Source organism: Hyaena hyaena, unplaced genomic scaffold (genome assembly GCF_003009895.1).
Source record: "Hyaena hyaena isolate Hyena2069 unplaced genomic scaffold, ASM300989v1 scaffold_1348, whole genome shotgun sequence".
In the NCBI taxonomy this organism is placed as follows: Eukaryota; Metazoa; Chordata; class Mammalia; order Carnivora; family Hyaenidae; genus Hyaena; species Hyaena hyaena.
The window spans coordinates 272,359-285,787 of NW_024081967.1; the positions used below are offsets into that span (position 1 = coordinate 272,359).

Below are 13,429 nucleotides of genomic sequence, written 5' to 3' on the forward strand. Positions count from 1 at the left end.
GTTTTCCTCATTTACTTCAACCCAAACAACAAAAACTGAAGGCAGAAAGAAACACGAGAATCCAGCTATGTTCTCTTAAGCGAGACATGTAAATACAAAATACTGTCAGTCTCTCCTTAATCTTTTTTCTCTTGGAAGTATTTTTCATTAAAATATGCTATTCATGTCAACCTTTAATGGGTCTATTATTGGTAGTTTTAAGTGAATTAAATAAATATTTCTAAAATCTCTTGGTTTTAATTTCTAACATGGTAAATATCTATAGATATATCCTTAATAAGCACTCTTTTTATTTATTTTTTTTAATGTTTTATTTATTTCTAGGAGAGAGAGAGACAGCATGATCAGGGGAGGGTCAGAGAGAGAGGGGGTCACAGACTGAAACAGGCTCCAGGCTCTGAGCCGGCAGTCAGCACAGAGCCCGACGCGGGGCTCGAACCCACGAACCGCGAGATCATGACCTAAGCGAAAGTCAGATGCTTAACCGACTAAGCCACCCAGGCGCCCCAACACTCTTTTTATAGTTTTCAGTAATTTTTAAGAATGTTAGGGCACTCGGAGATCAAAAAGTTTTAATATCACTAATTGTGATTATCAAATAACTGTTTAAACAACACTTAAGGAATTCCCACTTCATACTGTGCTAGGAACTGGAGAAGTAGATAAAAGACACCATCCCGAGCCTCAAAGAATTTGTAATTTTGTGAAGAGTGTAATTCTCAATTATAATAATTTTACTGTAAAAAGGAAAAAAAATTAACTTTCTTAGGAATGTATTTACATTTCAGTGTTGTCAACAACTAATATTGTATATGGCACACAGCTGACGCCTAAACACTTAATCATTCGATCTGAATGCACATAATATGCCTTTGATTTGTGCATCAGAAAGTCCTATAGCTGCCATACAATTAGGTACTGGGCATTATCTAAGCCTGTTTACACAGAATTGAGACACTGACTGCTCTTTATGGTGACAAATGTGCTGCTGTCCTTCATGAAAAGAGAATATTATTACCAGGAAGACCCTGAAGTTTCAGCAACAATGCAGCCTTTCACTGAGACAAACCCTAGGATACAAATTTTATTTTTAGGTCATATCACAGTTTTTAAGACAAATGTACTCTTCCAGATGTTTATATCAAATAGCCTGGATAAGAGGATAAGGGAAGAAACAGGAGCTTATCTCAAGAACAGTCATCCTATGAAAAGGAGATTCCCTTATGCTGTTTCCATAGCTCTAGAAAGCAGAACCGAAAGGTGGAAACTATAAGGAGCTTGAAGAAAAATGCATGTTTACACACACACACACACACACACACACACACACACACACACACAGACACGCAACAGGTATGATGCGTGAGGGTCAGAGGTCAGAAACAAATGATGGGAGCGGAAGCAGAGAGTGCAACCAGCGTGGGGTGAGGGAGGTAAGTGTCCATCTAATTTCAAGTTGAGAAGCACCGGGCAGGAGGCCAGAGGCCTGTTCCAGTTCTATGATTACCTGGGGCGCAGTCTGTACATGAGCGGAGGGTTTCGTCTTGACTTAAGGATGCAGCAATCCCAGCCATTCCAGCGTGTGGGGATATAAAAGGCTGGGAGTCAGATGGAGGCTGAGATTGTGCCCAAGCTCCACCTTATCTAACTGCATCACAGCTGAACCAACCACAGTGTTTTGACCCCAACTGCAGCTTCTTTGATCATTTTCCTGGATTTCTAACCCACTAACTTGCTCTCTGTCCCTTCTAAAAAATGTTTCTACTTGCTCAACTGGAAAAGCAAAAAGGAAAGCAACTCTTGTCAGACTTCACAAATAAAAACAAAACAAAACACCAAACAATAAGATTTGGAGCAAATGAACTTTACGCATTTGTGTTCTCTGAAGCTTGTGCATATTCATCACCTCAAATGTCATGAAAATTCAGTCTCTGCCCATGTGACATAAAACCACTTTGTGCCTATTTTCCTCAGAAGTTCCGTGAATTCTGCCAATGCAAATGGCAACAGAATCACAATGATCTTGAAGGCAAACAGCCCTCTCTGGTTTATTTTGTCGGGGGAAGGGTACCAAGTGCAGGCTTCCTGGACCCTCCTGTCTGAATCCCAGACTTGAAGAGCAGCTTCCTGTTCTTGTCAGGCACTTTAAACCCGGGCACACATTTGAAAACAGCACACTACACGTGAGCAGTACACACTTATTTTACATTTTTAACATCATGTATGAGCTGTGGGAACATCTGGTATTTTGCAAATTTGGCCAAATCCCGCTGCACTTCCTGTTCCAAACATGTCCTCTGACATGGAAGGGATGTATTTCAATTTGAATTTCTCTCACTCTCTGTCTCCCTCTCTCTGACACAGTACTGTGTGACTTCAAACTAGCACTGTATCTAAACTTTAAACTTCCTCTCTTAATGGAAAATTAAAAGCTTGCCAATGAATAAAATGAGGGAAAATAGGAAGCTACACCGAAGATGTAAAATTAATTTTAAAAGTCTCTCACTTTGCTATAGCTTGCCTGACTCAGAAAACCATCTCTCTCTTTTTTAAAATATTTATTTATTTAAGTAATCTCTGTCCCCAACGTGGGACTCGAACTCACAACCCCAAGATCAAGATCAAGAGTCCCACGCTCTTCCAACGGAGCCAGCCAGGCGTCCCGAGGAGGTTTACTACAAATGGGTAGGTTGCTAAGGATTACACCACCTGAATGGAGAGAAAGCAATGCCATAGTGGACTGACTCACTCCATCAGGAAAAGTGCACACAGGTGTGCAAACAACCGGGTCATACATTTTCAGGCAGTTGGAGAACGTGCGGTACCTGAAAATCATCAGACGTGAAACATCACAAATAACAGCTCAAACTCTGAGTGGATTCTACACCCACCTCTTACGTTTAATCATGAGTAAATAATTGCTGCTGGAAAATCTAGGCCCGTCTGTCGCCTTCCACACACATGCTCACAAGTAGCACATGGCCTTGGCGGGGGCATGCTACTCTTTGTTCCTGCCCTCACATAAAATACTGAAAACCCATGTCAGGCTGAGGGGTAGGAAACAGGCTTAGAGTGGCCCCCTCCCCCCCTTGTCTTCCTGGCTTCCTGCCTGGTCTGTTTGCTTGTCTATCCCTGTAGCCAGTTCGTGGTCCCACCTCTAGAGCCTTTTCCTTGCATCTCAACTCCTCACTTGGTTCCTTCCCTTCCCTGGAGGCTTACTTCCTAGTACTTACTTGGACTCTGACCCTCTTCTCACTCTGGGAGATTCGAAACCCACATTTGCTGGACGCTTGCCTTTTCCCATATTTGCCAGGTTACTGCCTGGCCTTCTTTGTTCACACTCGGCCCTGCTCTGGGCTCATCCCACGACAGGCTACCCAACTTGGACTGAACATCCCTGGGGCTCTCCGGGCCCTGCTCTCCCACAGCTCCTACACTGGCTCCAGGCCCCTGACTCTAGCTGCTGCCTCCAGGGCTCCTCACATACAGGATGGTTCAGGGATTAAGAGCAAGGACCATGGAAAAAAGCCTCCCAGACTTAAGGTTGTGGCTCGTCTGTTACCAAGTTGACTTTGTAGGCCTCGCTTTCCTTGACTGTCAAAATGAGGGTAATGATATATCTGAACCACAGATTACTCAGCCAAAAGGAGGCAGAGGTCTACCAGAATACTCAGGCTAAACCACAGAGCTATTAAGTAGCATGTGCAAAGTTCAAAGCCAGGTTCAAAGAACTTGAAACGTGTACTCTTCAAATATGAGGCCATCTCCTTTTATCATTTTTAGTTGCTTCCTTAGAAACAACAAAAACAATCATTTCCTTTTCATAGCAGTGCTTGTAAAATTTATTATTTTTATTTTTTATAACGTTTATTTTTGAGAGAGAAAGAGACTGAGTGTGAGCAGGGGAGGGGCAGAGAGAGGGAGACACAGAATCTGAAGCAGGCTCTAGGCTCTGAGCTCACAGCTCAGAGCCCGACATGGGGCTCGAATTCATGAACTGTGAAATCATGACCTGAGCCAAAGTCAGACACTTAGCCAACTGAGCCACCCCGGCGCCCCTGAAGTGCTTGTAAAATTTAAAACCATGTTATTAACTAAAGTGCTTGAGTTCTAATAATAAGTAATGAAGTCCTTAGTTCCATCCACAACTGTGAATCTAACAAGTGAGTTAGAACTAGAATTCCCTCTACCTGTATCAACCTCCAATGAATCACCTGAATTCTTAGCCTTTACACTAATTTTGAGGACAATATGAACCACAAGAAAAATACTTGTAATATAAAAAAAAAGGACTGTATCTCCAAAACTATATCTCTTTTTCCAAAAGAAAAAAAAATACTTGCAATAGTGGGGCACCTGCATGGCTCCGTTGTTAAGTGTCCAGCTCTTGACTTTCTGCTCAGGTCTTGATCTCGTGGTTCGTGGAGTGGAGCGCTGCATCAAGCTCTGTGCTGACAGCTTGGGATTCTCTCTCTCCTTCTCCCCTGTCCCTCCCCTGCTCACGCTCGCTCTCAAAATAAATAAACTTTAAATAAAAAAGTTTAAAAATACCTGTAATAGGGTACTGGGTGGACTTGCCAACGGGGAGAGCAGCAGCAAAGACAGGCAAGCAGATGAGGAAAAAGGTCCAAAGGCAAGAGAGCTCAGCAGCTGAGACCAGAGGTGGGAGGATTTTTCAGGAAAGCCATGCCCCACCGCCAGGCGGAGAGAAGTTTGTTTTACAGTAAGGCCCCGAAAGGGCACAAAGAGAAGAAGGACTCATGTTATTTACTCTGTATCAAACTAGGTATTATTGAAGGATCCAGAGCAGAAATTGGGGGTCCAGTTAAAGGGGTTCAGACCTAAGTATGGAGCAGACATTAGAAAACGTCTACATAGAGGAGCGCCTGGGTGGCTCAGTCGGTTAAGCATCTGACTTCGGCTCAGGTCATGATCTCGAGGTTTGTGAGTTCGAGCCCCACGTCGGACTCTGTGCTGAGAGCTCGGAGCCTGGAGACTGCTTCGGATTCTGTGTCTCCCTCCCTCTGCCCCTCCCCCACTCATGCTGTTTCTGTCTCAATAATAAGTAAACATTAAAAAAATGTAAAAAAAAAAAAAAGTCTACATAGACTTCCATGGATAATTCTATCACCATGTCATCTACTACATGGTATTCATGCAAACATTTTTGGTGGCTCAATTTCACCACCACTCAGTTGCCAGCCTGATACTGAAAGCAGGAAATGTGGGCTGGGCACTGGACACATTTTCCAATTCCCAACTGGAAAGAATAGGATGGTGTATTCTCTGTGACACAGGAGTACTGTAACATGTACAAAATGCACATGCAAATTAGAAATAGTCAAGTCTGATTTAGACTACTTGCACATCTGTGATAGAAGAAAACGATTTCCCAATGAGACCATCTCATGCTTAGAAAAAAACTAAAGCGTCAAACATGTTAAGCATTCCCCATCTCAAGAAAGGAAATAAAAACAATCTATGGGATGTAAGAGCCATTCTGGTCTCTTCTAAAACATTCAATGTACTTTCAACTATCTTTTCAGTTACCTTGGTCACAGCTTTCGGAGAAAATGTAATGGCGTCCACCACAGTGAGGAGGTCGCCCGGGTGGAGGCGATCAAAGTATTTCACACAGACATCGTAGGCGCGGAGCCACTCGGGGGAGGACTCTGGGACTTGTTTAATGAGGTGAGGGTCTCCAGTCCAGAACAGCTTCTGCAACCAGATGGTGTACAGAGAGCTCGGGGAGAGCATCCGTCCATCCTTTGCGGGGATTTTGGGAACAAGTTTGGAAATAGATAAGATATTTTGACTTGAAAGAACTGGCTCCAGGGCTTCAAGAGGATTCATGTTTTCATCTGTCAGCTTTTTGTAATTAAGACCTAATGGAAAGAAAGAAAAAACAGAGAATGGGTTCATTCCAATATAAACACAGCCCTCTGTATGGCTGAAGGGAAAATTTTATCTACCAATTTACAGTAGATATTCTGTTGATTACAGGTCAGAAGATCTGAGCTCCGGTCCCAGGCTGTGAGATGATCGGCCATGAGGTCCTCCCAGGCCACCACTTCTGAGCACCGCAGGTTTCCTGGTGTGCACACTGGCGAGGGCCGTATCCCCCGGCTCCTTCCATCCTTCCACAGCACCTACGCTTCCTTCGACCAGCGCGCTCACCGCACTGCATTATGTTTCCCCATTGTTCACCTGCCATCCCATCAACTACCTACAGGCAGGGATGGGATCTTGCTCCTTTTCCTGCATCTGGCCCAGCTTCTAATTTGGTTACTCGGTAAACCACTGACAGACTGCGGTAAATTCTCACAATTGTTTTAAGTATCGACTGAATACAGATTTCAAAGTGCCTTGTAAATTATAGAGTATGATACAGACTGGAAAGGTATTAATGTGTTTAAGATGTTAGTTACGAGCTTAGAGAGACATGGATACCATTCTAAAAATGGCCACCATTTATATAAGGTGCACAAGCTCTTGTTTTAAGGGTTTCACACATCCTTGAAACATAGAGGCTCCAGTTAAGTGAAGTTTGGCTAAACTGCCAAAGGTGAAAGTGTCCCGGCCCTGTCCTTTATGTAGACAGAACAGAACCACTGGGAGTAGGGGACAGACGTCGGGAGGATTAGTCAAAAACTCTAGGTCTCAGTGCCAAGCCTACGATAAGTTACTGAGTGACTGTCAATAGGTTTCTTATAGTTTCTTTGGTATTTAATTCCCTCAACAGTAAGTAAAGGAGTTGCAAAGATAATAACTAAAGTGAATTGGCATCGGATCCTGGATTTCTGATCTATGCCAGTCACACAACACACAAATACGACTGTGCACAAAAAAATTAATTCCTAGATTTGATTTAAAGAATGAGTTCGAGCAAGGAAAGGGTATCTTACCTGCAGCAACTACCTTAAATTTCCTTAGCAGCCGAATGTGCGTTTCTGGTTTAATGGCATATTTCCCCAAATCCGCACAGCCACAGCTTTCCAGAAGAGAGAAATAATAGAGTAACCTTTCGTGATCAAAGCCACCAATAGTGGGGTAAATATACTTGACCATGTGCTTGTGAAAGGCTTCAGGATCAGTCTTCAAAGTCTCAAAGAGATGAAGAGCTTGGGCTCGATTTTCAATTTCTACTGTGGACAAACTGAAATTAGGGACAAAGAAACTGTTAGGATTTGGTCCCTTTAGTAAACAATGTGTTTGTTTGTTTCTGACTGAAAAAGAAAGGCTGCTTCTTTCAAGTCCTTTCTTCTTGCCAATCAAATTCAGTAACCACCAGACTGTGAGCTGTTTATATAAAGAGCAAATAGCCGTGTTAAATGACTATTCTACAATTTTCAGGTTCTCTCAGATGGATCACAGCAACCCTGTGAAGTAGGCAGGAGCTCACATTCGTCCAGATGGGAGAGTCGCCCAATGCCTAACAGCCAGAAGGTGAACCCAGGCTTGTCAGCTTCCAGTATGCATTACTGATTCACGTCACAAGAAACATTTAAAATCTGAGCTTCATTACTGAAATGTAAACAACCTTATTATTTCCGGAATTTAGGAAGTGGTGAGGGGAAGAAACAGCTCCAACTTTGAGGCATATAAGTTTTACATGTAAGAGCCCCGAACTGCTGTTCAGTAGACCCAAATTTGATACTGTGTTCCAACAGAATTAGAATAGGAAAGAGCAGATACGTTTACTTGAGCTATCTGTAGTAATGAATGCCATTTGAAAAAAAAAACACGTATCTTGATATTTTCATCATGATTTAGAGGTCTTTATAATGCAATTTAAAAAAAAGTCATTTAAGGTTAAAGTATTGAGAACAATTTTTAAGGAGTCTTCGTTTGGATGATCCATTTTTATTTATGGGGATGAAGGGGAACATAATGCGTCCAGCCCAGCGTGACCCCGATGCCCTCTGCAGAGTAAGTTGGCACTCATAGAAACCTCCAGTCCCCGGGCTCTCAGCAGGAGCAGACAAAGGCTGCGGGGACTGTCAGGAGACTTCTGGGGGAATCGAAGTTAGATCACATACAACTGAGGACCAGTGTCTCTGAAATATGATGTCCTGTTTATTGGAATTCCCAGTCTTAGGAAATGCCAAGACATGGTTTTTGGTTTATGGACATAAAGTTCATACAAATTATGTTTTAAATTTTTTATGACGGTGATAATACTTGGGATAACAGCAGTGATCCATAAAGTGAAAATATCAAGTAATTTTTAGAAATGCTCTTTTAATTGTCACTTCTCAAGAAACTCTGCTTTTCTATTAAGACACAGTTCAAACATCTATAAAAATGTCCCTAGTCTATAAAAATGTCCCTGACTGCCTCCTCTGAGCATCATTCTCTTCTAGCACTCATAACATGCTGTAACTTTTCATGGGCTTGTCTGTCTCCCTCGCTAGGCTATGTACTACTTGAAGGCAAAGATGATACCATATCTTCTTTATCTTCAGTTTCTCAGTTCCAAGCACCAGGGTGTGGTAAGAAGACAATATGTGTCTTTTGAAGGCCAAATAGATGGGTGGCTGAACAAAACTTAGGTGTCCCCCATGGACCAGGCACCCTGCTCATCGCTGGGGGAGAGTTTAAAGATTTACAACAGGGGTGCCTGGGGGGCTCTATCGGTTAAGTGTCCAACTCTTGGTTTCAGCTCAGGTCATGATCTCAGGGTTCGTGTGCGAAGCCTGGTTAGAGTCTCTCTCTCCCTCTCTCTTTTGTCCTCCCTCCCTTTCTCTCCCTCTCAAAATAAATGAAGAAACTTCAAAAAAAGTATTTACAACATCGAGCTCTATCCAACAGTATGAAAAGCTAGTTGAGTTCTAAATACTTAAGAGTTAAACAACAATGCAAAATAATGGTAAGGACAAAGGTCACACAGTCATATTCTAATTAACAGTAGCATCGCTAAAGCTATACCTTCAGAGGAGGTAGATGTCAATGTTACCAGAAGGCTTAAAGAAGGAAGTACTTGAGCTTAGCATTGAAAAAGGGAAGGAAGCAAAAAGAGTTTAATAGAGTTATCAAGAAAGTACAAGGTCTGTACAACAAACAATGAGTATAAATGAATGGCTGGTCAGAAAATAACCTTGATACTATCACCATTCAAAGTACGCAGTGTCATCTCTGAAATATACCGTACACGCAGTCGTGTGATATGAAAGTGATTCACAGAATTTCTGATGTTCCTGCATTATTTGCAAAATGAAGTCTGAAGAAGTAAGCAGCAAACTATGTGACCCCATTAAGACAGGTCATAGTGACGAAGCCTTGCAGGCAGGGCAGCAGGCCTGCTGGGGTGCTGGGGAGGGGGACACACGCGCACTGATGCTGACTGCTGAGCGAGGCAAGTGAAATCTAAGTAATTACCAACCTACAGATGAGAAACTGTCATCAGAGAGGTGAGGCGATCTGCTTAAGACAAAGGGTCCACATCTGTTTGGACTTGGCGTGCGCTCTGCTCAGCTTATCACAAAGCAGCCAGTGACTAATGAAGGTCAAGTGTCTGCTACCAAACATTTCAAAAACCTGAGTTTTTCTGTAACAGACATTAGTTCTCTCTCCCAGCAGCAATATTCTTAAAGAGCTCCCCTGTCAGACTTTATTCCTAACACCCTGACAAACAGAATACTCAAGGCAGACTCATCTACAAAATGGTCAATGACTAAACGCTAACAGTTTTAGTTCACTGGTGTTTGGCTTCATTCTGAATATAGTCTCTCTCAATCAACATGACTTTCCCCTTTGCCCACCCACTTATCCTTCTGTGCCTACGATTCAGTTTGCTCGATGTGCAATTTTACCTAATTACCTTAATTTTTTAAATTTTTTTTAAATTTTTTATTTTTTATTTATTTCTAGGAGAGAGAAACAGCGTGAGCAGGGGAGGGTCAGAGAGAGAGGGAGGCACAGAATCTGAAACAGGCTCCAGGCTCTGAGCTGGCAGTCAGCACAGAGCCCGACGCGGGGCTCGAACCCACAAACCGCAAGATCATGACCTAAGCGAAAGTCGGACGCTTAACCGACTAAGCCACCCAGGCACCCCATATCTTGTCAGGATCGAGATACTGGAATACCTTTACTGACACATGATAAATGCCAAAACCTGACTCTTCAGTAAATTACAATGTGCTCAGATCTTTTATAGATGCCAGTCATCAATAACCCATTTTAATAGTTTCCATTGAAAGAAGCTACTATCTTCCCATTGGAACAAGAAATGAAAACTCTGCTTGGAAAACAATTCCAAAGAACCCACATTCAAGAGAGTAGGAAGAAATACCATGAAGCCACTATGGACTTTTCACTAATCAAATTAATGACTACCCTTAAAAACAGTTTAAGTGCTTTTTCTTGAGCCAAGTTTTAGCCATAAAGCAGCATATTTAACTTTCAGAGATTAACTACAGGAGGAAACTAGCATGACTTGTACCCAGTGCACAAGGAATGAATTATTAGCACTAATCCCTTGATTGGTGTTCTGTAATGGCTTCAAGTTGTCAATCACCCAAAAATGTGACTCAAGAACAGCATATATTGAAATAACTTATATTCCTATAGGAAAACAAATTTCTTTAAATATGTTTTTCTTTACTCAACCTGAGACTGACTGATAATAAAGTTGCATTACCTGACTGAGCAATACGAAGACGAGGAGAGGAAGGAAGGAGGAAAGGGGATACGAAGAGAGAGACGGCTGCTGGGCGAGGCAGAGACAAAGGGAGGGGGATACGGCTTCACACAGTCGGGATGTACTAACTTCCAGGCATTTCTCCCAAAGATGAATCCTAAAAGCTTAGACATATGGGTCCAAATTAATGACCCTGATCATGAGGGAACAGGGTTCCTGCACCAATGCCTGTGCAGAGACAATTTTACCCCCTAAGTTATAACTACTCTGACCTGAGGGAAACAAGCCAAGGTATTTCCCACACAGATGCTCAGAATGAACTCGATGTGGCTGACCTGATGTGCAGTGCGGCCTGACAGTTGCACGTGACTACAAAGAGAAAATAAGGTCAAAATAGTCGTGGCACTTTTTAGTTTTGCCAACATTATGGCCAAGGGTCTTTGTAAACTGAAAAATGGAATTTAACTTTTTAAGTTCATCTACACGGTTGATGGGATGACCAATAATGAGCATCTTGGTCTATTTCTTGTCACACAACGACTCAGAGAGAGCCTCTGTGGAATGTTTTATATGAAGAGCGTGATGGGGCAGCCATGAGAACAGACTTCGTATTCTCTAGAACGACCATCCTGACCCCTTAAATTCTGATTGGTTTATATAGTCTCATATTATTACCTAACACAAAAAATTTCCAAAGACACCATAGCACAGAAACAGATTGATAGGTACCATCTACTCAGCACTTAGATATTAAGTGCCACGTCATCTCATTTTTTCTCCCAATATTTCTAAGCAGATACCTTATAATTACTGTTGACTTGAAAAATAACTATTCAAAGATCAGACATGCAATATTGGGCTGACAGCAGTCACAGGATGGGTTTGCTGTATATGATCTGTTTCCAGAACTAACAACAGCAGTTTTTTTTGTTTTTTTTTTTTTTGAGCATCTACCACGTGTCAGGTATTTTGTATCTTATATAATCTCTTAAATCTCACAGCAGTTTTGTCAAATAGAATGACAAAACTCATTTTGCAGATGAGGAAACCTAGGCATATGTACAGGGATAAAACCTCTTGTCTACCTAGTGAGGACACTTTAGTAGGAAGTCACAGAGCCAGTTTGAACCCAGACTTGCAGGAGTCAGAGTCTGAGCACACTCCACAAGATGGAAACAAGCCAAAGTGCATTTTCTTGCTTACATTTTATGCCAGTGTCAGGAGTTTTTGACGATGTGGGAGAGAAGTGGCCTGAACGGTAACAACATGGAAAGGAAGGTTGCAGATGTACGGAAGGAACAGCTTCCATTTTGGTAATGGTGGTAATAAGTTCTTCCACGTTTTGGAAGAGGTTTCTTGTTAGGCACAATACAAATCAGAGTGCTGGTCACAATCCCCCCCTTAGGCCAAAAGAAAGAGCAAAACCAAATTTAACAACTCTAGAAACCCTATGACCTGAATATCTATATTCAACCTTCCTACCCTAATATGAATTTTTTCCTGGTCTTGAGCTTTTATTTTATCCTAATTTTCAATGGTATGACCTATTTTTAGTAAGCCAAGCTACCTTAAATCCTCTCTCGATATGCTAACTATTCTCACACTAACTCCTCAACTAAGCCAGGCTTCCTTAAGGGAGAAGGACACATGAAAGAAGGCCAGGATTCAGAATCCTTTACAGTGTGGCAGTGTAGACACAATTCTGACTCTGAACAGCAGTAATCCTGGGGCACAGGCCCTGTGTATCTTCTGTTTCAATTCAGAAAGAGGTAGATGCCTTCGAGTTTATTTATCTTCCCCACAGCTAGAACTTGCTCTCGCTTATCCCTGTATCTGAGACCTGAGAAACCTACCAGAAAATATGAAACTGATTGTGAAAAAGAGCAGAGCGCAGCCAGGTTCTGTGTGCCATGGGGCCCCTTGCCATGCATCTAAAGGAGACTGAGAAGATGGTATCATGATCGTGGAGACTCACATAATCACCCGGTGACTCAAAGGTGGCTATCAGAGTGAAATGAAAATGCAGGCCATGCAGGCCTTCAGATCTACTGTTTAATTAAGAAGGGAAACAGAGAGGGAGGGGCAAGATGGCGGAGAAGTAGGGAGCTCTGTACCTGCACTCGCACCCAGGCATCACACGGAAAATATCTGAAGCATCAAAAACCGTACCACACCCAAGAGACTGGGAGAGAAAGGATGCAGACTCCACTGAGAAAGCCTTCTAACGACCACCTCAAGAAACAAGCCAGAGTACACAGGGTGGAGAGTCCTAACTATCACTACGAATAGGAAAATAAAATAACCAAGGTCCCAACAAGAAAGACCAAGAGATACCATTCAAAAAAAAACTCTCTGAAAGGATAGGCTCTGGACAAAGAGTCTTCTAGGATACAGCAGTGCTCATAGATACAGAGAGATAACAGGTCTTTAAAACCAACAAAAGCCGGAAAGCTAACTAAAATGACAAAACGAAAGAGCTCTCCTCCAAAGAAACTCCAAGAAGAAATGACAGCTAATGAACTGCTCAAAACAGATATCAGCAGCATCACTGAACAAGATTTTAGAATAATAATGGTAAAATTAATAGCTGGGCTTGAAAAAAACATACGGGACATCAAAGAAACTATGGCTACAGACAGAATGGAAAATAAAAATAGGCATGAAGAATTAAAAAATGCGATAAATGAGATACATAATAAGTTAGAGGCCTCCAATGCACGGATTGAAGAGGTAGAAAGGAGAATAAGTGATTTAGAAGACACCATTATAGAAAAACAAGAAGCTGATAAA

The 13,429-nt window shown here is 42.2% G+C and overlaps 1 protein-coding gene across 1 annotated transcript in view; it reads right to left on the bottom strand.

Annotated features, from left to right (window-relative positions):
• The window catches only part of LOC120225136 (neuroblastoma-amplified sequence-like), a 231,412-nt gene that overhangs the window by 95,696 nt on the left and 122,287 nt on the right, over positions 1-13,429 (bottom strand). The window contains exons 25-26 of the mRNA XM_039223359.1: positions 6,906-7,156; positions 5,551-5,885 (exon numbers count right to left, since the gene is read on the bottom strand). Coding sequence (XP_039079290.1) covers positions 5,551-5,885; positions 6,906-7,156 — 586 coding nt within the window. The remainder of the gene's footprint in view (positions 1-5,550; positions 5,886-6,905; positions 7,157-13,429) is intronic.